General features: G+C 48.7%; 1 protein-coding gene across 1 annotated transcript in view; it reads left to right on the forward strand.

The window, feature by feature from the left end:
- HCFC1 (host cell factor C1) overlaps positions 1-22238 on the forward strand; it is a 465140-nt gene that overhangs the window by 267783 nt on the left and 175119 nt on the right. The window contains exons 15-17 of the mRNA XM_029609928.1: positions 5988-5994; positions 7387-7514; positions 7772-7986. Coding sequence (XP_029465788.1) covers positions 5988-5994; positions 7387-7514; positions 7772-7986 — 350 coding nt within the window. The remainder of the gene's footprint in view (positions 1-5987; positions 5995-7386; positions 7515-7771; positions 7987-22238) is intronic.

Consider the following 22238-nt stretch of genomic DNA (forward strand, 5'->3'; position numbering starts at 1 on the left):
GTTTTACAGGAACAAAAATTATGAGGTAAGAACCAATTTTCCTGTAATTCATTTTCTTTTGCTTGTTGGTTGGGCTGTCTGTTACTTTAAGAAGAATTTAGCAGCAGCAGGTGCTTTGATTGGTGACGTAGCCAGCAAAAAAGAAAGACTGCTGTGCCGGGGAAGGAAGCGTTTCAGTGTGGGGGCTGCATTGGGGCGAGTTTGCCCATCAAAAATTGTCCTGCTGCGTTCGGGCTTTTCTGCGGCAGGAAGGAGATTGTGCTGCATGCCCCACCTTCATAATGGTGCTGTTGGAGCACACAAAAGTGTGCAGGGCCTGCGGTGGCCCTCGTTCGCATCTGAACTAGGCCGTGTGTTGTGCAGATTTTGCCAAGGTTGGGGGGAGGGATCCTCGGTGGGGCAGCCTGTGGACATGAGTGCTACCCGCTCACAGGGTCCTGTACGGGAGTTTTCTGGAGGAGATTTTGTAGCCTGGATTAGGAAGGCTGCACAGAGCACACTGCAGGGAACTGCTCAAGAGGTCCAGGAATTTCCTCCCCCTCTCTCTTTGGTGATACAGGACAGGTCTGAGGATCTGGGGGAGGAGGCTCTGAAGTTACCTGAGGGTCATGACAGTGAAGGAGAGGAATTCTCCACAGAGTTTGTGTTCCTCATGCGTAAAGCCTTTTTAGCTTGAAGGTGTGGAGGGCGTAAATGGTTTTACACCATAGGGGGCAGCCTAATCCTAAGAAGGCGAAATGTTCCCCGGTCGGGTATTCAGGAGACCCCCCCCCCCCCCACTAGTGGGGTTTCAGTTGCCCGGATGGGGCATTGAAGTCTGATTGGCAGGCTGGATGATCCTGACAAAGACCTAGCAGGACCAGACCCTGTTTCTAACAAGGGAGAGGAGTAGCCTGACTGCGAACAAGGAAAGAACTGGGACAAATTGGGAGATTTGTTGGAGCCTAAGAAGATCTCTACTGCAGAGGGGGACAACCCACAGATGGTCTGTCTTTTCCATAAAGAAGCGATGAAGCCACTTAGTCCTCACGTCCTGAAGGAGCTGGGAGTGAAGGTGCTTCAGGAGGAATTCAGATAATGGCGTAGATCTGGTTCTGGATGGGCTTTGGCGTCGTCCCACGGCATTCCCTTTACCTAAGAAGGTTAGGAAATTGGTGGACTGATAGCCCCACTTCTGGAGCATTCCACTAAAGGTGGCAAGGGCAATGGCAAGATTATACTCCTTAACCGAGGATATCTTTCAGCTCTTGATGTTGCTCAAAGTAGATGCCTCTGTGTTGGGAGTCACCGAGAAGATAACCATTCCTGTTGCGGGTTCAGCCATGCTTCAGGATATCCAGTTGAAAATGGTGTTTGACGTCTCGCCCTTAAGCCTCCACACGGTCATCTACGCTAGCCTGATGCAGAGAGCCTGTTTGAGATGGGTGTAGAAGTCTCAGGAGTGAGCAGGGAGCATGGAAGAGGATTCTCAAAATGGCCCAGTTGGAAGTGGGGATTGCATATGTGGCAGATGCCTTATATGATTTGATCAGGACTTCAGCCAGGAGTATGGTATCGACAGTAACAGTGCAATGCCTTCTCTGGTTACACATTTGGTCGGTGGATATGTGGTCCAAATCTCAACTCTGTAATCTTCCCTTTAAAGGGAAACTGCTCTTTAGTGAGGATCTAGAGCAGTTAATGAAGTGGTTGGGAGAGTCAAAAGGAAATAGACTGCCTGAGGATAAGAAGAGCAGTAGAAAGTCTTTTCCTGCGCGTTTGCGTTTTCGAGCTGAAGCGTTTTCGCCCCAACAAAGGTTCTTTGTCCCCGCAGAAGACAGGCTCTAGGAGACAGCAGTCCTTTCGTGGGACCCAAAGACCGGCCAGAAATGGGACCGGTCAGGGTACTGCAGTCAGTAAGGCCTCACAATGAAGCCAAGTTGGTCCACTCGATCGAGAAGGTGGTCAGAGGACGATTGACTCAGTTTTATGGGGAGTGAACCAAAGTTACCTCAGACCAGTGGGTTCTGGAAGTAATAAAAGATTGCTACGCTTTAGAATTTTTTTTGACCAGTCAGGGAAGCCTTCATGGAATCTTGCTGTTTGTCCCCAGCCCAGCAGGAAGTGGTTTGAGACCCCTTCGGCTACGAAGGTTAGAGTCAATTGTGCCCATTCCTGTAGCAGAGCAAGGTTAAGGAAGGTATTCGATTTACTTAGTTGTTCCCAAGAAGGAAGGAATATTTTGACCTATTCTAGACCTGCAGAAAGTCAATGCGGTGCTACAGATTCCTCGTTTTCAGATGGAAACATTGTGGGCGGTGATAGTGGCTGTGCATCAGGGAGAGTTTCTGGCTTCCCTGGATTTGATGAAGGCCTATCTTCACATTCTTATCTGCATAGAGCATCAGAAGTTTCTTCGATTCAAGGTGCTGGGTCAGCATTTTCAGTTTCGGGCCCTCCCGTTCATTCTGGCTATGGCTCCACAAACGTTCACAAAGGTTACAATAGTGGTAGCTGTCGTGTTGCGAAAGGAAGGGGTTCTGGTTCACCCTTATCTGGGTGACTGACTTATTTGTGCAAAGTCTGAGGTGGAGTGTTGCCAATCTATTCAGAGAGTTCTGGAGATGTTGAGGTCTCTGGGCTGGATTGTGAATTTGGCAAAGAGTCGGTGGAGGAGTAGCCTAGTGGTTAGAGCAGCGGGCTTTGAACCAGGAAGACCTAGGGCTTAAAGCCAAAAAAACTCGTTCTGAGTCAGTCTTTGGAGTATTTGGGGGCGAGATTCAACACTTGGTTGGGCAAGGCTTTCCTCACCGCAGAGCGGATTCTGAAGTTGTAGTCTCAAGTGACTTGCCTGTTACACATGGGAGTATCTGCAGGTTCTGGGGTCTATGGCGTCCACTTGGATTTGGTACCGTGGGCCTTTGCTCACTTTCAGGCTCCTCCAGAGGGCACTTCTGTCTCTTGTCAGAGGAGTTTCAGTGGCCCTTACCTCTGCTAGGGGCCTCCAGGTCCAGTCTCTCGTGGTGGCTGTCATGACCCAATTTGGAGAAGGGAGTGGATCTCGGAAGTCTCCGACTTGATAGTGGTGACCACAGATGCCAGTCTCAAGGGTTGGAGAGTGGTCTGTCAAGGACACATGGCCCAAGGACAGTTTTCTTCAATCGAGAGCTCCTGGTCTATCAACCTCTTGGAGACGAGCAGTTCATGAGGCGCTGAAGATATTTCTTCCTCATGTTTGGGTCTGAATGGTGAGTTTTTTCGGACAATGCGACAACAGTGGCATATGTCAATCGCCAGGGTAGAACGAAGAATCTAGGAGTGGCCCTGGAGACCCAGGTGCTGTTTGTCTGGGCGGAGCAAAACCTTCGGGGGATTGCGGCGTCTTGTGGCAGAAGTGGACAATGTTCAAGTGGATTTTCTCAGCAGGCAACGGTTGGATTCACGAGAACGGGAGTTGTAGATGGAGGCCTTCGACCTCATTCAGGCCAGATGGGGGGAACCCCAGCTGGATTTGATGTTGCCGCCCAGCAATGCCAAAGTGAAGAGATTTTTTTAGTTGCAGAAGAGAGTTGGGAGCCAAAGGAATTGATGCTCTGGTTCTCCTGTGGCCAACAAGGATTCTGCTGTACATGTTTACTCCATGGCCACTAGTAGGCAGAGTCTTGCAACGAATAGAACGACATCCAGAAGTGATGGTGGTGGTGCTGGAGTGGACACGACGTCCTTGGTTTGTGGATCTGGTTCATCTTGCTGTGGACGGACCCCTCAGGTTGACTCACCTGCAGGGACTGCTCAGACAGGAACCTGTCATTTTGGATAGGGTGGATCACTTTTGTTTCGTGGCTTGGCTTTTGAGAGGAGACATTTAAGGTCCAGAGGATATTTGGAGGCTGTAATCACTACATTGCTTCAGGAACAGAAATCCTCCACATAGCTGGCGTATGTCAGGGTGTATAGAGTGTTTGAGGCTTGGTGTGTGGAAAGGCACTTAGATGCTTTGTAGGTGGATATTTCGTGTATCTTCTTTTTACAGTAGGAATTGTCGAAGGGACTTGCTTCGCGTACAGGTGGCGGCCCTAGGATGCTTTCGAGGGAAAGTTCAAGGAAGGCCGTTGGCAATTCAACAGGATATTGTGCGTTTCCTCAAGGGAGTTAAGCACCTGCCAGTTCAGAGGGTTTGTCCTGCATGGAATTTGAACTTGGTGTTGCAGGGTTTTTGTAGGCCTGCATTTGAGCCATTGCAGAATACGTCTTTGAAAGAACTTACTTTAAACACTGTGTTCCTAGCTATTTTTTCAGCCATATTTCGGAATTGCAGGCTTTGTCCTGTAAAGAGCAGTTTTTGCGAATTTCGGACAATGGGGTCTCTCTGCGGATCATTTCCTCATTCCTGCCGAAGGTGGTCTCGAGTTTTCACCTTAACCAGTCGGTGGACCGTCCCGCATTCCGGAATTGGGAGCGGAGAGTCTGGCTGGCAAAGGAGCTTCATTGCTTCGACATACTGCAGATGCTGTTGTGTTATCTTAAGGTGACTAATTCCTTTCCGTGGTCGTGTCATCTCCTGTTTGGTGGCACAAAAAAGTGCACCAAGACTTCTAAAGCCACCATAGCTCATTGGTTAAAGGAGACTATATTTTCATCCCAAGGTGGTTGCTGGCGCACTCAACCAGAGCATAGGCGACCTCTTGGGCAGAGTGTCAGTTGGTGTCGCAGCAGGAGTTTTGTAGGGCAGCCACTTGATCGTCTTTACACACTTTTACCAAGCATTATTGTCTTGATGTATGAGCTCCAGAGGAGGCTATATTTGGTGAAAATGTTCTGAGAGCGAGTCTTTTGGGATCCTGCCCAGTATAGGGGAGTTTGGGTAGATCCCACTTGTCTGGACTGGTCTGGGGTATGAGCAGGAAAGAAATATTGGTTCTTACCTGCTAATTTTCGTTCCTGTAGTACCACAGATCAGTCCAGAGACTTGTCCCCTTGGTTCCAAAAGACAGTATTATTATGGTTAGTTATTTTGTCAGCAGAAATTAGTTGTATATAGTTGGGTTCTAGGACCTATATGAAGTTAGTTGGAGGTAGCCTCGGATGTGAAGGCTCCAGTTCAGGGGTCTTCAACCTATCTTGCTATGTTCACCCTAGGAGGGAGCATTCTTACTTGAGTTTATGATTGACTCTACATTGGCTTGGGTACAGATTAATACTGAGGGACTGCAGGTGGCACTCTCAGTTAAGTAGCAGTGCCTGAAAAGTATTTAGTTCTCTGCCTCTATTTGCTGGTAGGGATGCAAAACCCACTTGTCTGGACTGATCTGTGGTACTGCAGGAACAAAAATTAGGTAAGAATCAATTTTCCTATTCTGTCAATCTGACTTGCTTCAGGGAAAGAACAATTAAAAGATGTTTCGATAATGATCTGAGTGTTCATGCTAGACTGAGTGGTGAATTTTGCAAAGAACAAATTGGATCCCCATCAAGTCTGAGTACCTGGGAACCAGATTCAAAACAAAATATGATTGAGACAGCCCAGGATATGGGATTACCTTCAGGTCCTGGGCTCAAAGGCAGTGGCTCTGGATTGGTGCTGTATACCAGAGCACATAGGAGACCTTTACTTAGGTCTTTGCTGTTAAGATGGTTGCCCAGTAACACATTTGTTCCACAAGGTTTCTGCTGTCAGAAGTCAAGAGATTCTGGTGGCTGGTCCGGGAAATCTGGAGATAGAAGTGGACCTGGAAATCTTGGTTGGGATAACAGTAATGATTATTGCTACTCTCATCAGATGGGGAGCTCTCTCTCAGGGGCAAGTGGCTCAGGGAACTTGAGTCCCTCTGAATTCAAATGATCCATCAGTTATTTGGAAACGAGCCATAAAGGATGCTCTCCAGGAGTTTGCTGATTCTACTTCTGGGTCAGGCTGACAGAATTCTCTTAAGCAATTAGAGGTGATTGTGTATGTAAATCACCAGTGAGGTACCAAGAGTACTTAGGTGACCAGAGAGGTAAGCTAGTTCTTAAGTTAGGTGGAAAAGCACATGAGTGCTCTTGGCAGTGCATATAATAGGGTAGAGAATGCCGTTGCGATGGTATATTACTTAGCGATGGCACAGAAAAGATTTTAAATAAATAAATAAACTTCTTGAGTCAGAACACCTTAGACCCAGGAAAATGGGAGTTGTAGTAGGTGGCATGCTTCCAGATTGTGGGAAGATGAGCACCAGTTATGGACTTGTTTGTTACCACTGGCAAGAGTGCCAAGGTGGAAAAGTTAAATTGCTGAAAGAAAGACTATGCTTTGGGCCTGGATGCCTGGTCTCAGTCTTGACCGGGTCAAGGTCTTTTGTATGCTTTTCCTCCATGGCTTTTGGTAGGTCAAGTTCTCCAGAGGATAGCTGGGCATTGGGGTCTGGTAATTTTGGTAGTTCTCGATTGAACTAGGCACTCGTGATATGCAGACCTGGTGAGGCTCATGGACTAGGTGCCTTTTTGGGTTCACTGGAATGGGGATCTGTTATCTCGGGATCCAGTGACTCTTGATGATCCTTCTCTGTTGTGTCTTATGTCATGGACTTGAGAAGGCCTGTTTGATTAGGAAAAGCCATTTAGTTAGGTGGTAGCCACCCCTTTTGCAGACCAGAAAGGTTTCTACTTCTCTAAACTATGTGAGTGTCTGGAAGATTTTGAAGCATGGTGTGTCTATAAAGATTTATCTTCAGCCAAAGCTGTGGTTGTTTTGCTCTTGGCATTTTTCAAGAGGGTCTAGAGAAGAATCTAGCATTCAATTCCCTTAAATTTCAGGTAGCAGCAATAGCTTGTTTCAAGGGTTACCTTAAGAGCAGGTCACTGGCAGCTTATCCAGACTTGGCAGATTTCCTCGGGAGTATGAAGCATATACATCCATTCAGGAGGGAGGGAATTCCTTTTCTGGAATTTTATCTTGGTTTGAGATCCTTGGGCGTTACTCCTTTCAAGCCACTAAGGAGCGTGTTGGTCAAGGAAGTTATTCTTAAATGTCTTGGTTGTGTTTTTTTTAAGCAAGATGAATTTGAGTGGCAGGCTTTTTCCTATAGGGAACCCTTCTTGATACTCAGCTATTTGCTCAGTTCCTTCCTTTAAGGTAAAAAGTCTTCAGAGGGATAGCCATGTTAGTCTGTGTAACAAGAATGACAGGAGTCCGGTGGCAACTTATAAACTAATCAATTTATTGAAGTATGAACTTTCGAGGACAGTCCACTTATTCAGTGACTCTATATGAAATGACGTCAGCAAACCTGTTGTTCTTGGTCTCCATCTGCTTGTAGGGAAGCATAAATCCATGCATCTGTACTGGTCTGGCTAAACTCAAGGAAAGGAAATTAGTAGGTAATACTACATTTCTTCTTTTTTCTCTCTTAACAGGTGGTACTGAAGGGGGGCTCCAGGGCAGCCTGGCACCATCTTACGAACAGTCCCATGGGTGGGGGTGCGCTTGGTCACTCCAGTGACTGTTTCTGCTGTCAAACCAACTGTCACCACCCTGGTGGTGAAGGGGACCACAGGTACGTTGTCATGTCATGCATGGGGTCTAGGGGCAGGTAGATAGTATGAAAGATTTTTTTCTTTTTTTTATGGCTTAAGTCGAGTCTGTATACTACTTGACTTGTAGGTGATTTTGTCCATACTTGGAGCGCTTTGAAGTGCAAAAAGGTGGAATATAAATCAAATAAGTGGATCTTATCTGACAAATAGCTATGTCTATATATAATCTATATATATAATTTTAAAAAAAGTTAGTAACATCTTTGCTTTTTTCTAGGCATGACTACCCTTGGCACTGTGACTGGTACTGTCTCTTCTAGTCTGGCCGGAGCACACAACACCAATGCCTCATTAGCCACACCTATCACCACCCTTGGCACCATCGCCACCCTCTCAAGCCAGGTGATCAACCCCGCCGCCATCACAGTGTCCGCTGCACAAACTACATTGACGGCCGCTAGCGGCTTAAGTACGCCCACCATCACCATGCAGGTATCGCCTCACCAGTTCCCAGACCATGAAGGGGGTGGGAACTCTCAACCCATAGGAAGTATAGACTTGCATTCTCCGAGTGGGCCACAAGACAGAACTGTTGCTTCTTTTTTGTTTAATTGGTTTTTACAGTATTTCAACTTGAATAACCCAGACCATGGGTTCTTCTAACAGGTGAAGACAGAACAAAAATGTGGTTAGAGAAGTCTGTCCCTATAAATAATTGGAATCCATTCGTCTTTCTCAGTTTTTGTTCCATGTCCAGCAAGGGAGCATCAGGTTTACCAGCAGAATGTTTGCAGGACTGAAAAGCAGTAGTTCCCTGTACGTACCAGGATCAGTCCAGACAGTGGGTTATCTCCCCCTTCCAGCAGATGGAGTCAATTAGAACTTTGAAGGATGCTTCCTTATAAGTTAGTGCACCCTCTACTAATCCTCAGTATTCTCTTGACTCCAGCAGATGATAGTGGTGGCTTTCATTCCCCACTGAGAAGACTAGAAAGCTATTTTAGGAATTTTCTCTATTTTCCTCAGCTTTCCTTTCTTTTGGATGGATCAAGTCTAATTAAAAAAAAAAAAAATCTTTGAATTTTGAATTTTCTGAGGGAATTATTTGGAGAGCTTTCCTGTAGCCTCCGCTCCTGTTTTAGTGGGAGCATTCTATTGCTTGCAGGCAGTACTATTTGCAGCTCTCCCCACCCCTTCCATCTCTGTCGGGGTAAGTTTGTTTTTATTTCCTTTTGACAGGTTATTTCCTCTCTTCCTCTCTCCGGGGTACAAGTCTGTGGTGCCAACCTCTTCCCCTGTGGCTGCTATCCGACCCGCTGCCCCTGAGACGCCGTTTTCCTTGGGGCAGCCGGCACAGAGAGGCATTATTCCTCTGTGCCTCTTATCTGTGGGTCGCTGAGAGATAGAGAGCAGGACTGAAGCTGAGGCTATTACCCGCTTCTTACAGCCACAAACCTGGTGAGCGTGAGGAAGAACAGGCTGAAGCGGAGGTTTTTCCCGCAGCTTTAAACCTTGCCTGTTTCTCGCGTTAAGAACAGCTGGTTCCCTTGCGGCTCCATCAGGGTTCCCCATGCCTCGTTCGTCCAGGTGCTGCGCTTGTAGAGAGCCCGGGTCGAGGCTCTCCCGTGAGGGGATTTGCACAACTAGCCTCCCTGGTGGGGAGGGACCCTCTCAACCGCCGGGCCGCTCTGGTTCTTGTCTTCTGGCCGCGCCTCGACGCTCAGGGGCCGGCCCTATCTCCGCTGACCGCGGGAACGATGGCCATTTGGTCTCCAGACTCAGCTGCTCCGGCGCTAACAGGAGAAGAGCAGGATGCTCCTTTTTCATCTCAGCCGCCGGTTTTGACACCCATTCCATCTCTGGAGCCTTTTCCTCCGTCAGGGGATCTTCCCACTCTTCCTCCATCGGGGCCACCTCCGTTTTCCACGGATTTTGTTCTCCTGCTTCACAATGCTTGCCTGGCCAGAATGGGCCAGCACCAGGAATTTTTGGCGGGACCTCCTCCTCCTAAGGTACCCAGAATAGCTGATTCCACAGAGGTCTTGGGAAATGCCCAGACCGTGGGGAGTGCACAAGGGTCAGCGGTCCCGGGACCAGGGGTACCTCTGACCACCTCAAGCGCTCTGAGGATCCGTTTGGCACACCCCTATGCGGGGGGGGGGGGGGGGTCTGTTCCTCAGCAGGATCCGGATGAACCTTCAACTACGGCTCAATTGGAAGGGGGGATGTCCTAGAGGCCTGCGGATCTTCCAGAGGGATGAGCTGGACCCCCTCATTCCACATATCCTACAGGAATTGGACATTGAGTCCCCTCAGGACCCGCCTGAGCCTAATCCACCAGCGAAGAAAGGGGACCCCCCCTTCTGGCTGGTCTACGTCCCTTGTGTAGGTCCTTTCCTTCCCATCCCACGTTCCTTCAACTGTTATCCAGGGAATGGGATTCTCCGGAGACCTCCCTCAAGGTCGGCAGAGCCCTGGATAAGCTATATCCTCTCCCGGATGATTTCCTGGAGCTTCTTAAGGTTCCCAAAGTAGATTCTGCAGTCTCAGCGGTGACTAAAAGAACTACCATTCCAGTAACGAGTGGTGCAGCCTTGCGAGATCTTCAAGATCGAAAGCTGGAAGTTTATCTTAAGAGAGTTTTCGAGGTGTCCACCCTGGGGGTCCGGGCAGCCATTTGTAGTACCTTCGCTCAGCGTGCAGGCCTCCGCTGGCTTCAACAGCTGTTCAGCTCCCAGGAGTTGCCTCCTGAGGAAGTACTTCAGGCAGACCACCTGGAGGCCGTCATAGCATATGGAGCAGACGCTCTATATGACATTCTGAGAGTATTGGCCAGATCTATGGTTTCTGCAGTCTCAGCTAGACGCCTTCTCTGGCTTCGCAACTGGTCGGCGGATTCTTCTTCCAAGTCGCAGCTGGGATCCTTACCCTTCAAGGGCAAACTACTATTTGAGGAGGATCTGGACCAGATTATCAAGTCCCTCAGAGAGAATAAGGTACAGAAACTGCCAGAGGATCGTCCTCGTTCTTCTAGATCTTTTAATTCCACTAGAAGCCGATTCAGGAATCAACGTCGTTTCCGCCAGGCAAGGACTGCAGCTCCTCGTCAGCCGTCCTCTCGATCTCAATCCTGGACTCAGTCCTTTCGTGCCCGAAGACAGCCCCGCTCTGGTCCGGCCCAGGGGACGTCCTCCAAGTCTTCACAATGAAGGTATGCCGGCCCGATCCCCAGGATAGGGGGACGTCTCTCCCTTTTCTACGAGGAGTGGGTCAACCACGTCAGATCAATGGGTCCTGGATATTCTAAGACACGGCTACGTGTTAGAATTTGCTCGGTTGCTAAGAGACAGGTTCCTTTTCTCTCCAAGATGGTCACAGGGCCCTCAAGATTCCCCACTTTCGGATGGAAACCTTGCGCTCCGTGATAGCGGTGGTACACTCCAGAGAATTTTGGGCCTCCCTGGATCTGATGGGAGCTTATCTACACATTCCCATCCTCCAAGCGCACCAGCGTTTTCTGTGATTCAAGATTCTGGGACAGCATTTCCAGTTCCAGGCTCTACCCTTTGGTCTTGCAACCGCTCCTTGAACCTTCACGAAAGTGATGATGATAGCTGCCGCTCTCCGGAGGGAGCGAGTCTTGGTGCACCCATACCTAGACGACTGGCTCATTCAGGCAAAGTCCTCAGCCCAGTGCCACCGGGCAGTCGACAAGATATTGACGCTTCTTCACTGCCTCGGTTGGGTGGTCAACTTCGCCAAGAGCAGCCTTTCTCCATCTCAGTCTCTGGACTTCCTGGAGGCGCATTTCAACACAGTGCTAGGCAAAGTGTCTCTGCCCCTGGACAGGGCTCATACACTCATAGCTCAGATACAGCGATTCATCGGTCTCGCGCTTCCAACGGCGTGCGATTACCTCTAGGTCCTGGGATCCATGGCTTCCACCATTGGTCTGGTCCCCTGGGCGTTTGCACATATATGTCCCTTACAGCGTGCCTTGTTCTCCCGCTGGAAGCTGGTGTCTCGGGACTTCCACGCCATCCTTCCTCTCCCGCAGGGAGCCAAGGACAGTCTCTCGTGGTGGTTCAGCCTGTCTCATCTTCTCCAGGGTGTTCCTTTGGACATCCCGAAATGGGTAATCGTCACGACGGACGCCAGTCTCTCTGGCTGGGGAGCGGTGTGTCAGATGAGTTCTGCGCAAGTGAAGTGGACACCGTCCCAAGCACAATTTGGCCGATCAATCGCTTGGAGACTAGAGCAGTGCGTCTGGCATTGAAACGCTTCCTACCTCTCGTCCATCATCGCGCAGTCCGAATACTCTCAGACAATGCGACCACTGTGGCCTACATCAATCGCCAAGGGGGCACGAGGAGCAGGCATGTCTCCCTGGAGACAGACAGGTTGATGGTGTGGGCGGAGACACATCTCTCCCGCCTAGCGGCTTCCCACATTGCAGGCATAGACAACGTTCAAGCCGACTTTCTCAGTCAACTTCTAGATCCCAGAGTGTGGGAACTCTCAGAGGAGGCGGTGAATCTCCAGTTCCTCAGATGGGGGACCCCCCTATCTGGATCTAATGGCAACCTCCCGGAATGCCAAGGCAGCTCGGTTCTTCAGTCGCAGAAGAGAGTACGGCGCAGAAGGAGTGGATGCCTTAGTCCTCCCCTGATCCCGTCACGTTCTCTACGTGTTTTTCCCTTGGCCTCTGGTGGGCAAGGTGCTCCGGAGAATAGAGTCACACCAGGGTCCAGTAATGCTGGTGGCGCCGGAATGGCCCCGTCGTCCATGGTTTGCAGACTTGATCAACCTCGCAGTGGACGGACCTCTTCATCTGGGTCACCTTCCACGCTTGCTGCATCAGGGTCCGGTGTCTTGCGGCCTGGCTTTTGAGAGGCACCGGCTGAGACTGCGTGGATACCCAGAGGCCGTTATCTTGACACTCCCCAAGGCTAGAAAGACGTCTACCTCCATCTCCTATATCAGGGTATGGAAAGTTTTTGAGAACTGGTATGCCTCCATACCTGTGTCGCCTCGTTGGCTCAGATCCTATCTTTTCTTCAACAGGGACTGGACAAGGGTCTGGCCTACAACTCGCTGAGAGTGCAAGTCTTTGCCCTAGGCTCTCTACTTCATCGAGAGGGAAATTCCCTCCCCTCTCACCCGGATATCATCCGATTCCTCAGGGGGGTGAAACCTCCGGTCCATGCTCTTTATCCTTCAAGGAGTCTCAATCTCGTTCTCCGAATCTTGGTCGGTCCACCCTTTGAACCCATGTGTTCCGCGACCCTCAAGGATATCACTCTCAAGACAGTTTTCCTGGTAGCTATCTGTTCTGCCCGCAGAATCTCGGAGCTTCAAGCACTCTCATGCAGAGAGCCCTACCTTCGTTTTACGGATTCAGGAGTTTCCTTGCGCACTGTGCCTGTTTTTCTTCCCAAGGTAGTTTCCGAATTCCTCTTGAATCAGACAGTAAGAGCTTCCGTCCTCAGTGGATGCATCGGCGGATCTACGCAAGCTAGATGTCAAGCGTATCTTCATTCGCTATCTGGAAGTCACTAATGATTTTCGCTTGTCGAACCATCTTTTTGTTCTCTGGCATGGTCCGAGGAAGGGGGCCAAGGCGTCAAACTACCATTGCTCGCTGGCTGAAGGAGGTGATCTCTGTGGCCTACATTGGAGCGGGTTGACAACCTCCAGCGGGTGTCAAGGCCCATTCTCTTCGAGCTCAGGCTGCTTCCTGGGCGTAGATGCAGTCTGTCTCGTTCCAGGAGATTTGTCGAGTGGCAACTTGGAAATCGTTACATACCTTTGCTCGTCATTATTGTCTACACATACAATCGCCTGCTTTGGCTCCTTTGGCTCTAGGTTCATTCGAGCAGGGCTTTCTGGGGTCCACCCTACGTAGGGAAGCTTTGGTACATCCCACTGTCTGGACTGATCCTGGTACGTACAGGGAAAAGAAAATTATTCCTTACCTACTAATTTTCGTTCCTGTAGTACCAAGGATCAGTCCAGACGCCCTCCCTGACTGTTTTATTGGGTTTGGGATTGCCTCTCTGCTCAAATTGTTCTTCAGTGCCTTTTTTCCTTTGGCTGGTTAATGGTTCATTCTGCAAGTTTGTTGTTTGACACTGTTTTGTGCCTTTTGCACACTGTTATTTGTTATTTAATTCTATTGTTCTTGATCCATCCTGATTTTCCTCTTTGCTTTGATATACTCCATACTAAGGATTAGTAGAGGGTGCACTAACTTATAAGGAAGCATCCTTCAAAGTTCTAATTGACTCCATCTGCTGGAAGGGGGAGATAACCCACTGTCTGGACTGATCCTTGGTACTACAGGAACAAAAATTAGCAGGTAAGGAATAATTTTCTTATGGTGGGTTTAACACATTTGACCCTGGCCCTGCCTTCATTATTGTTATGATCATGGCTGTAAGAAAGGTCTGAGGAATTTGAAAGGTGTGCAGGAACTGGATTACAGGAATCAAATAATGAGTTACTCAAATTCTGGGGGTATGTATTAAGGAAAGGTTTAGACACTCCTTAAGAGGATCTAAAGAATTACTGCCTAGAAAGAGAGAGCTCAAAGTATAGCATCGGTTTTCTGTATGTACCCAAATCAGTCCAAACTCCTGGGTTTGCCTCCCTGCCCAGCAGATGGAGACAAAGTTTCACTGACACTATACACTGTTACCCTGCTTGCTATTGAGATGGTGGTGCCGCAGTTGGGGGAGGAACAGCGTGTGCGTGCATCAAAAGTGGCATGGCTTTCGGAGGTCTGCAACGAGCATGGCAGCACTGGTAGAATGTGTCTTGCAGGTGATGGGGACTAGTGCTGAGGTTTTCCCTGGCAGTGCGGAAATGGCAACCATTTTAGGTTCCCTAGCAACATTGGCAGGAGAGGCAGAGGAATCCCCTCCTCAACTATTGCTGACTGTTCCCTGTCCCGCAGAAGTGCAGAGAGGCACTTGCACCGAGGAAGAATCTCTGGTTCTAGTAGAGGTCTTCTGCTGATTTTAATTTGCTTATGCGCAAAGCTTGTTTAGTGGTTCAGGCAATGGAGGATCCTGGCTCTCTGCCTCTGTCTCTATGGATTCTTGGATAACCTAAAGAAGGAGATAGAGCTAAAGTCCTTCTCAAGATCTTTATTATTGTAAATACTAGTTTCTCAACAGAAGCCCAACTCAGGCCAAATTTCGCCAAGTGAAAGGGGCTGCTTCAGGGGCTGTGTTGATAAATATGGCAGTCATACGATTTGGTACAAATTTAAACCAGCATCTGGTGGTATACTAGTCCACTCACGTTAAGCTTATAGGTAACTTCTCTCTAAAATTATTAGTAGATCTTTAAAAAGCATTAGTGCCAAAGAGTGCACTCACGACAACCATAATAAAATAGAATCCTGGGTGACACGTCATACTGTAATCCAGTATTGTTAAGATGGAGCACTACATAGACTGCTGTTTAAAACGCTAGGTTTGGCGCCAAAAGATGTCAATCTACCTATGTGGGCGGAGTCATCAGGTCATGATTCAGAAAGAAAAATCCCGACAATCATAATACTGCTAAACAAATCCCAGGTAACGTATCTCACTGCAGTTCAGTATACTGAAGTTAGCAAGTAGCACTTTTAAGACTAATCTGAGAGAATTCTTTTTCACTCAACGCACAATTAAGCTCTGGAATTTGTTGCTAGAGGATGTGGTTAATACAGTTGGTCTAGCTGGGTTTAAAAAAGATAAGTTAATGGAGAAGGCCATTAACTGCTATTAATCAAGTTGACTTAGGGAATGGCCTCTGAAATTACTGGCATTAATAGCATGGGATCTTCTTGGTGCTTGGGTACTTGCCAGGTTCTTGTGGCCTGGTTTGGCCTCTGTTGGAAACAGGATGCTGGGCTTGACGGACCCTTGGTCTGACCCAGCATGGCAATTTCTTATGTTCTTATATACCATGTGACTCCCAGCCTGCCTCAGTCTTGTTCTTCTGTGCTGCAAGGTGCATGCGGAGCTTGCCTCTCTTTGCTTATTTCTTATTTTCTTAGGTTTTGTTTTCCCACAACTTCGTGGGTGAGCAGCCTTTGCTCCAAGAAGAATCTTTCGCATCAAGATGGCTAGGATTATTGCCAGACCAGGGCAGTCCTCCGGGACATCCCGAGAGCAGAGACCGAAAGGGCCCCTCGGTAGAGCCCCTCGGCGACCAGGAGGGCTCACTCAAGCATCCCCATGCTGCCGCATATGCCTCTAAGCATGGGCACATTGATGCAGGAAAGCACCCATCAACGAGGAAGGCTACAAACTGGCCTTGTGTCCCCAGGCGTCATTGGAAGAGTGCATGCCTCCACGCATAAGAGCAACCCACAAGAAGCACTCACCCGGCGTGGAAACTGGTAAATGTGGAGTACACCCCAGTGAGAGCAGAAATACACAATAAGCAGCCAGATGTCCAATCTGTAGTAATTTATTGTGTAGAGACAATTATGTCCAAATGGGCCCATTTGCACATAATTGTCTCTACACAATCAATTATTACAGATTGGACATCTGGCTGCTTATTGTGTATTTCTGCTCTCACGGCTTTATTAAGCAGCCTTTCTTGCTGTTTTGTCAGTACACCCCAGTGACCCTGCACTAAAAGCGCGGTGTTCCAAGTCCCGCAGCTGCCGCAGTTTCTGTTCCTGTTTCCTAGAGATTGGGAAGGGAGCCAGCTTCGGGTCAGCACTTCTCAATCTACCTGCGGGGTCCAGACCTAAGCCTTCAGGAGCAAGGGCTTCCCAGGCGTCATCCTATATTTTTCAGTTGTGAGCCCAGTTCTGTACTTCATGGGAACAGCAGCACAGGGGGAACTGGGTAGTGAGAGAACCTTCCCCCTGTGGAATTTTCCTTCATTTGGTGAAGATGTCGCTAGCCGAGACTGAGGTCTCTAAGCCTAATCCCACGTTCCTGGGCTTCTCAATGGGCTATCCCCCGCATGGAAACAAATATTCAATTCCCTGTTGCTCCTTGTGACTGAGGACAATCTTCACCCTGTTCCCCCGACTGGAAGATTTCTTCCACTGGAGGATACTCTCAGCGTGGAGGTCAGGAAGCTGCCAGATCCCGGACGGAGGTCCTTGATGTACTGGGAATATGGAGACATCGGCGGTAGCAACAGCCTTGTCTTTCCGCCTGGTGCTGGATGCAGTGATGATGAGGGCACAGGGATCTCTCTATTCAGAGCCAGCGACATCCCGAAAGGCAAATCTTAAGTTCCAGATGCACCAGTCTTCACTCTGTAGTACAGCCCAGCTCCCCACGCTCCCGTCAAGGTGAAAAAAAAAAGAGCAGATCACGCTTACATTTGAACACCCCTCCGGGATGTGGCAGTAAGTATCTGGGTGACTTCGGAAAACGTGCACCCGCTGAATCAAACTTCACAGTACTCATATGAATGCCTTCAGTTTTGGAGCCCTGGGTTATCGTTGTCGCTGCGGACATCAACCCCCTGGAACAGCAGCACGCTATGGGGGAAGGCTTGCGCCACCTGAGGCTTGGCACATTGACCAGAATCACCGCAGGAGCCATTACGGCCAGACGAGTAGCATGGCCCTCGGATCAGAGCTAGCAAGGAGGGCGTGCATTGGAAACAGCCGACCTCCTTGATTCACCAACAGCTAGTCTGAGATAAACTCTGAAAGGCGGCAGCCCAGCTGAAGGAGCAGAATGTGGAGGTACGGTCCCTCGCTTCCCTAGACAGTTCCTGCCAGAAGTCATTACCCGATTCCCCAGAGATTGTATACTCGGGTAGCGCAGCGGACGACAGCGCAATGCATGCTCCTACGGGGCCCTCCGAGACCACCAACCTAAAACCCAGCAAGGATTTTAGGGGTACCTGGACCCCATTACCAGTAGCGGGGACCCCCCCCCCCCTTCACTTTCACAGTCTTGGGAAACGACCACCATCCACTGTGAGGCAAGATCATCGGGGAGGGCACGCCCTGAATTTCAGAGTAACACCACATCTCCCTTTTTGTATACAACCATGCAGAGATTGTGCTGGCAGCAGCCTTGGCCTCAAGGCCTCCAGAATGCCCAACAGTGCCGCATTCGCCAGAGTCCCTACTTCCCAATGGAACTGGGGGTTCTATTTCACATGTCTCCTTGCTCCTGAAAAGTCGGAAGGCCCTTGTCCAGTCTGGGACCCCCAGGCTCTGAACGGGTCCATTACCAAGGCGAAGTTAAGATGACTTCCCTCAAGTCTTTTGCCTAGTTGCAACTCAGCGACTGGGGGTCTGCGCTAGTTCTCAGCAAAGAGTAAACTCGCATTCCTGTTGGTTGTGCCTGAGGGCAGTACTTCTGTTCCAGTAGTAGACATTACTTCCAGAATAATGTACCCCTATTTGGTCTTCACTAGCCCTAAGGGCCTTTATCCTAGTACCTAGCGGCAATAGTAACTCACTCGAGGTAAAGGAAGATACTTATCTTTCTTACCATAACAGCTATCTGCTGGTGGTCCTGGACCCATCTATTCTGCACTATAGCCTGAGGGTCACCATCTAGTGCTTGGAGGTGTTGGGCTTGCTCATCAACAATGCAGAGTCCAACCTGCTATTGATGCAGACCCCTGAATTTATCGGGGCTGCAATCAGCATGATACTAAATAAAATATCACTACTGGAACTGCAGGATCCATGCCCTGCGGACCTGGACCACCTAATTGATGACGGCCACTCACGCCAGCCCATCAAATCTCGACCACCCTGAATCCCATGGATGGGGGCCACAGTTTGTGGTACCACACACCCACCTACATATGCATTGCCTACAGTGAGGCCTGAATTTATAGTAGACACGTCACCTGTACCCCTCGTCACGTCAGGCAACGTCAGGAGTTCTGTTAGAAGGGACCTCCATTGGGGTTGCATCTGGCGTGCCAGTTCACTCTGGCCACGCATGCCCACATGGAGTAGATGCAAACCCTAGACCGATGGTTGGAGTAGTAGGAGAACCCAGTGGTTCAACCTTCTGGAGTTGCGAGAAGCAGTGATGCCTTGCGTATGTTCAAAACTCCCTTAGGAAGAAGACAGTCATAGTCCACTCACAACAGGATGGCAAATATTCAAATAACCAAAGGAAGGAAGTTCTGGGAAACTCTGCCGAGAAGCCGTATGCATCTTAGAAGGGGCAGAGAGGAATCTGTCACATCTCAGGAGACTTGTCTGCCCGGCATAGGGAACCCCAGTACAGACAGCCTCACCAGGATCTTTTATCCGCACGGGTGGGAATTCAGTCAGGACGTGGCAGACAGCCTGCTCCAAACCTGGTGTTGCCCTATATAGATCTCTGCCACCGAGAGCAATAGGAAGGTTCCTGAATTCTACTTCAGCAAAACCAGCAATCAATGCGAGGCACAAGAACGCCTCTTCATTCCGTGGACGGAGGGACTGCTGTACGCCCTTCACCCATCCTAAAGACTAAATTAATTCCTTGCTTCTGTGTTTACTAATGAGGATGTTGGGGAGATAGCAGTTCCGGAGACGATTTTCAAGGGTGATGAGTCAGCCGAACTGAACCAAATCACTGTGAACCTGGAAGATTTAGGCTAGATTGACAAACTAAAGAGTAGCAAATCACCTGGACTGGATGGTACTGAAGGAACTAAAAAATTAAATTTCTGATTTATTAGTTAAAATTTGTAACCTTATCATTAAATTCCATTGTACCTAAAGACTAGAGAGTGGCCAATGTAACCCCAATATTTAAAAAGGGCTCCAGGAGGACCTTGCAAGACTGGAAGATTGGGCATCCAAATGGCAGATGAAATTTAATGTGGATAAGTGCAAGGTGTTGCGTATAGGGAAAAATAACCCTTGCTGTAGTTACACGGTTAGGTTCCATATTAGGAACTAGGCATCATAGTGGATAATACTTTGAAATAGTCGGCTCAGTCTGCTTCAGCAGTCCAGAAAAGCAAACAGAATGTTAGGAATTATTAGGAAGGGAATGGTTAATAAAACGGAAAATGTCATCATGCCTCTGTATCACTCCATGGTGAGATAGCACCTTGAATACTGTGTACAATTCTGGTCACCGCATCTCAAAAAAGTTATAGTTGCGATGGAGAAGGTACAGAGGAGGGCAACCAAAATGATAAAGGGAATGGAACAGCTCCCCTTTGAGGAAAGGCTGAAGAGGTTAGGGCTGTTCAGCTTGGAGAAGAGACAGCTGAGGGGGGGGTATGATAGAGGTCTTTAAGATCATGAGAGGTCTTGAATGAGTAGATGTGAATCCGGTTATTTACACTTTCGGATAATAGAAGGAGCAGGGGGCATTCCATGACGTTAGCAAGTAGCACATTTAAGACTAATTGGAGAAAATTCTTTTTCACTCAACGCACAATTAAGCTCTGGAATTTGTTGCCAGAGGATGTGGTTAGTGCATTTAGTGTAGCTGGGTTCAAAAAAGGTTTGGTTAAGTTCTTGGAGGAGAAGTCCATTAACTGCTATTAATGAAGTTGACTTAGGGAATGGCCTCTGCTATTACTGGCATCAGTAGCATGGGATCTTCTTGGTGTTTGTGTACTTGCCAAGTTCTTGTTGCCTGGTTTGACCTCTGTTGGAAACAGGATGCTGGGCTTGATGGACCCTTGGTCTGACCCAGCATGGCAATTTGTTCTTATCCTACTCCTATTGAGAACCATCCAGATATGCGTCACAGACAAAGCAGATCTCATCACCGTAGCTCCAGCGTGGCCTGACAACTATGGTACGCCATAGAGTCCACCCATCCAACGGATAGCTTGTGCCTCTTGGGCATACGTGGGACCCACGGTCTCAGGAGGGGAGATCCCGCCCTGCCTCATGCATTACTCCCTGCATCCAGAGGCGGGGAGATTGAAAGGACAGTATTGACGCATCTTAACTCACCACTGCAGATTCAAGAGGTGTTGGTGCCTTCCAGGAAGTGTTCCACCAGGAAGGACAACTGAGACAAATGGGACAGACATTTAAAGTGGGGTGAAGTGTATGGGATGGATCCCTTCCTCCGCTCCCAGGAAAGCCTGTTAGAATACTTGCATTCGCCATACCGGGCAGGTTTCACGATGGCATCTGCCAGAGCCATCGCAGCCTATCTCCACCTTTATAGAGACATCCATGGTGTTAAGCCATCCTGCTAGTTTCCAGGTTCATGAAAGTCATCCTTAGGCTGCATCCACCTATTCAGAAGCCCGGTCCCATGGGACCTAAACCTAGTCCTAGAGCAGCTGATGCCATCCGCCCTTCAAACCTTGGACAGCAGTCACCTAAGAGGTTTCTCCTGGGAAGTTCTTGTCCTAAGGACCCTCATCTCAGCTGGGAGGATCAGTGAACTGCAAGCATAGACTCTCTTTGGGTGCAAGTAGCAGTTTTGAGCTGTCTCTGATGTAAGGTACAGGGTTATCCTCTGTCCGCACATCTGGATATCATACATTTCCTTTGGGAGGGCTAAGAACTTGTGGCCTCCAGTGAGGAAAACCTGTCCACCTTGGAATCTTAATCTGGTGCTTAGAGGTTTGTGTGAGGCTCTGTTCGAACCACTGAGATGGGCGATCTTAAAGGATTTTAATCTTAAGGTGATTTTCCTGATGGCTATTTGTTCAGCCCAAAGGATTTTGGAGCTCCAGGTTTTGTCATGCAGAGAGCCATTTCTGCAAATTTCCACATGGGGGTGTCGTTACGAACGGTACCCTCTTTTCAGCCTAATGTTTCGGCGTTCCACATTAATCAGACTGTAGAACTTCTGGCCTTTCCAGATTTGGATTCCTCCGTGCCTCATGCAAGAGATTTTTGGGATCCAGGACGTGAGGCGAGCTTTGAGGTATCTGAAGGTTACTAATGAGTTTTGGAGATCAGATTACCTATTTGTTCTGTTGAATGGTCCAAGAAAGTGTGTCAAGCTTCTAAAACTATGATTGCACGTTGGCTTAGAGAAGCGATTGGTTCCGACATATATATCTAAGGGTCTGCCGGTGCCTGAGGGTTTGAGGGCTCACTTGACGCCTTCTCAGGCGATCTCTTGGGTTGAGGCTCAGCTATATCTCCCTAGGAGATTTGCAGGGTGGCGACTTGGAAGTCGCTGCACACGTTTGACAGACATTATCACTTTGATGTCGGGGCTCCGGCATCCATGGGCTTTGGTGAGAGTGTTTTGCGAGTGGGACTGTCGAGGTTCCACCCGATTTAGGGGTGCTTAGGTACATCCCAGGAGTCTGGACTGATCTAGATATGTACTGGAAAGGAAAACTGGTTTTTAACTGCTAATTTTCATGCCTGTAGTACCTCAGATCAGTCCAAGACCTGCCCGCCTGCCCATCAAGGGTGGGAGAGTCCGTCACTCTTTCTGATGATTTGTTTGTAATGCAGACTTGATGGTTTGTAATGCAGAGTTGTTAGTGGTTCTCAATGCTGTTTAATTTCTGGAATGGAGTTTCCAGTTGGTTGCAATGTCATCATCTTCCTGTTCATTGGAGGAATTTACTATTAAAACCTTTTGGGTTGTTTATCATTTTGGCTTAAGTACAGGTCAGTACTGAGGGACTGGATTATGTACAGTGTCAATGAAATTGCCTCTGTCTCCATCTGCTGGTAGGGTTGCAAAACCCAGGAGTCTGGACTGATCTGTGGTAGTACAGGAATGAAAATTAGCAGGTAAGAAATTTTCCCTTAATTTGCAGGCTATTTAAAACAGGAGAGAGATTTCCCCAGGTTCTGTGCATCCCTGAAC

This window comes from Rhinatrema bivittatum, chromosome 1 (assembly GCF_901001135.1).
Source record: "Rhinatrema bivittatum chromosome 1, aRhiBiv1.1, whole genome shotgun sequence".
Taxonomy (NCBI): Eukaryota; Metazoa; Chordata; class Amphibia; order Gymnophiona; family Rhinatrematidae; genus Rhinatrema; species Rhinatrema bivittatum.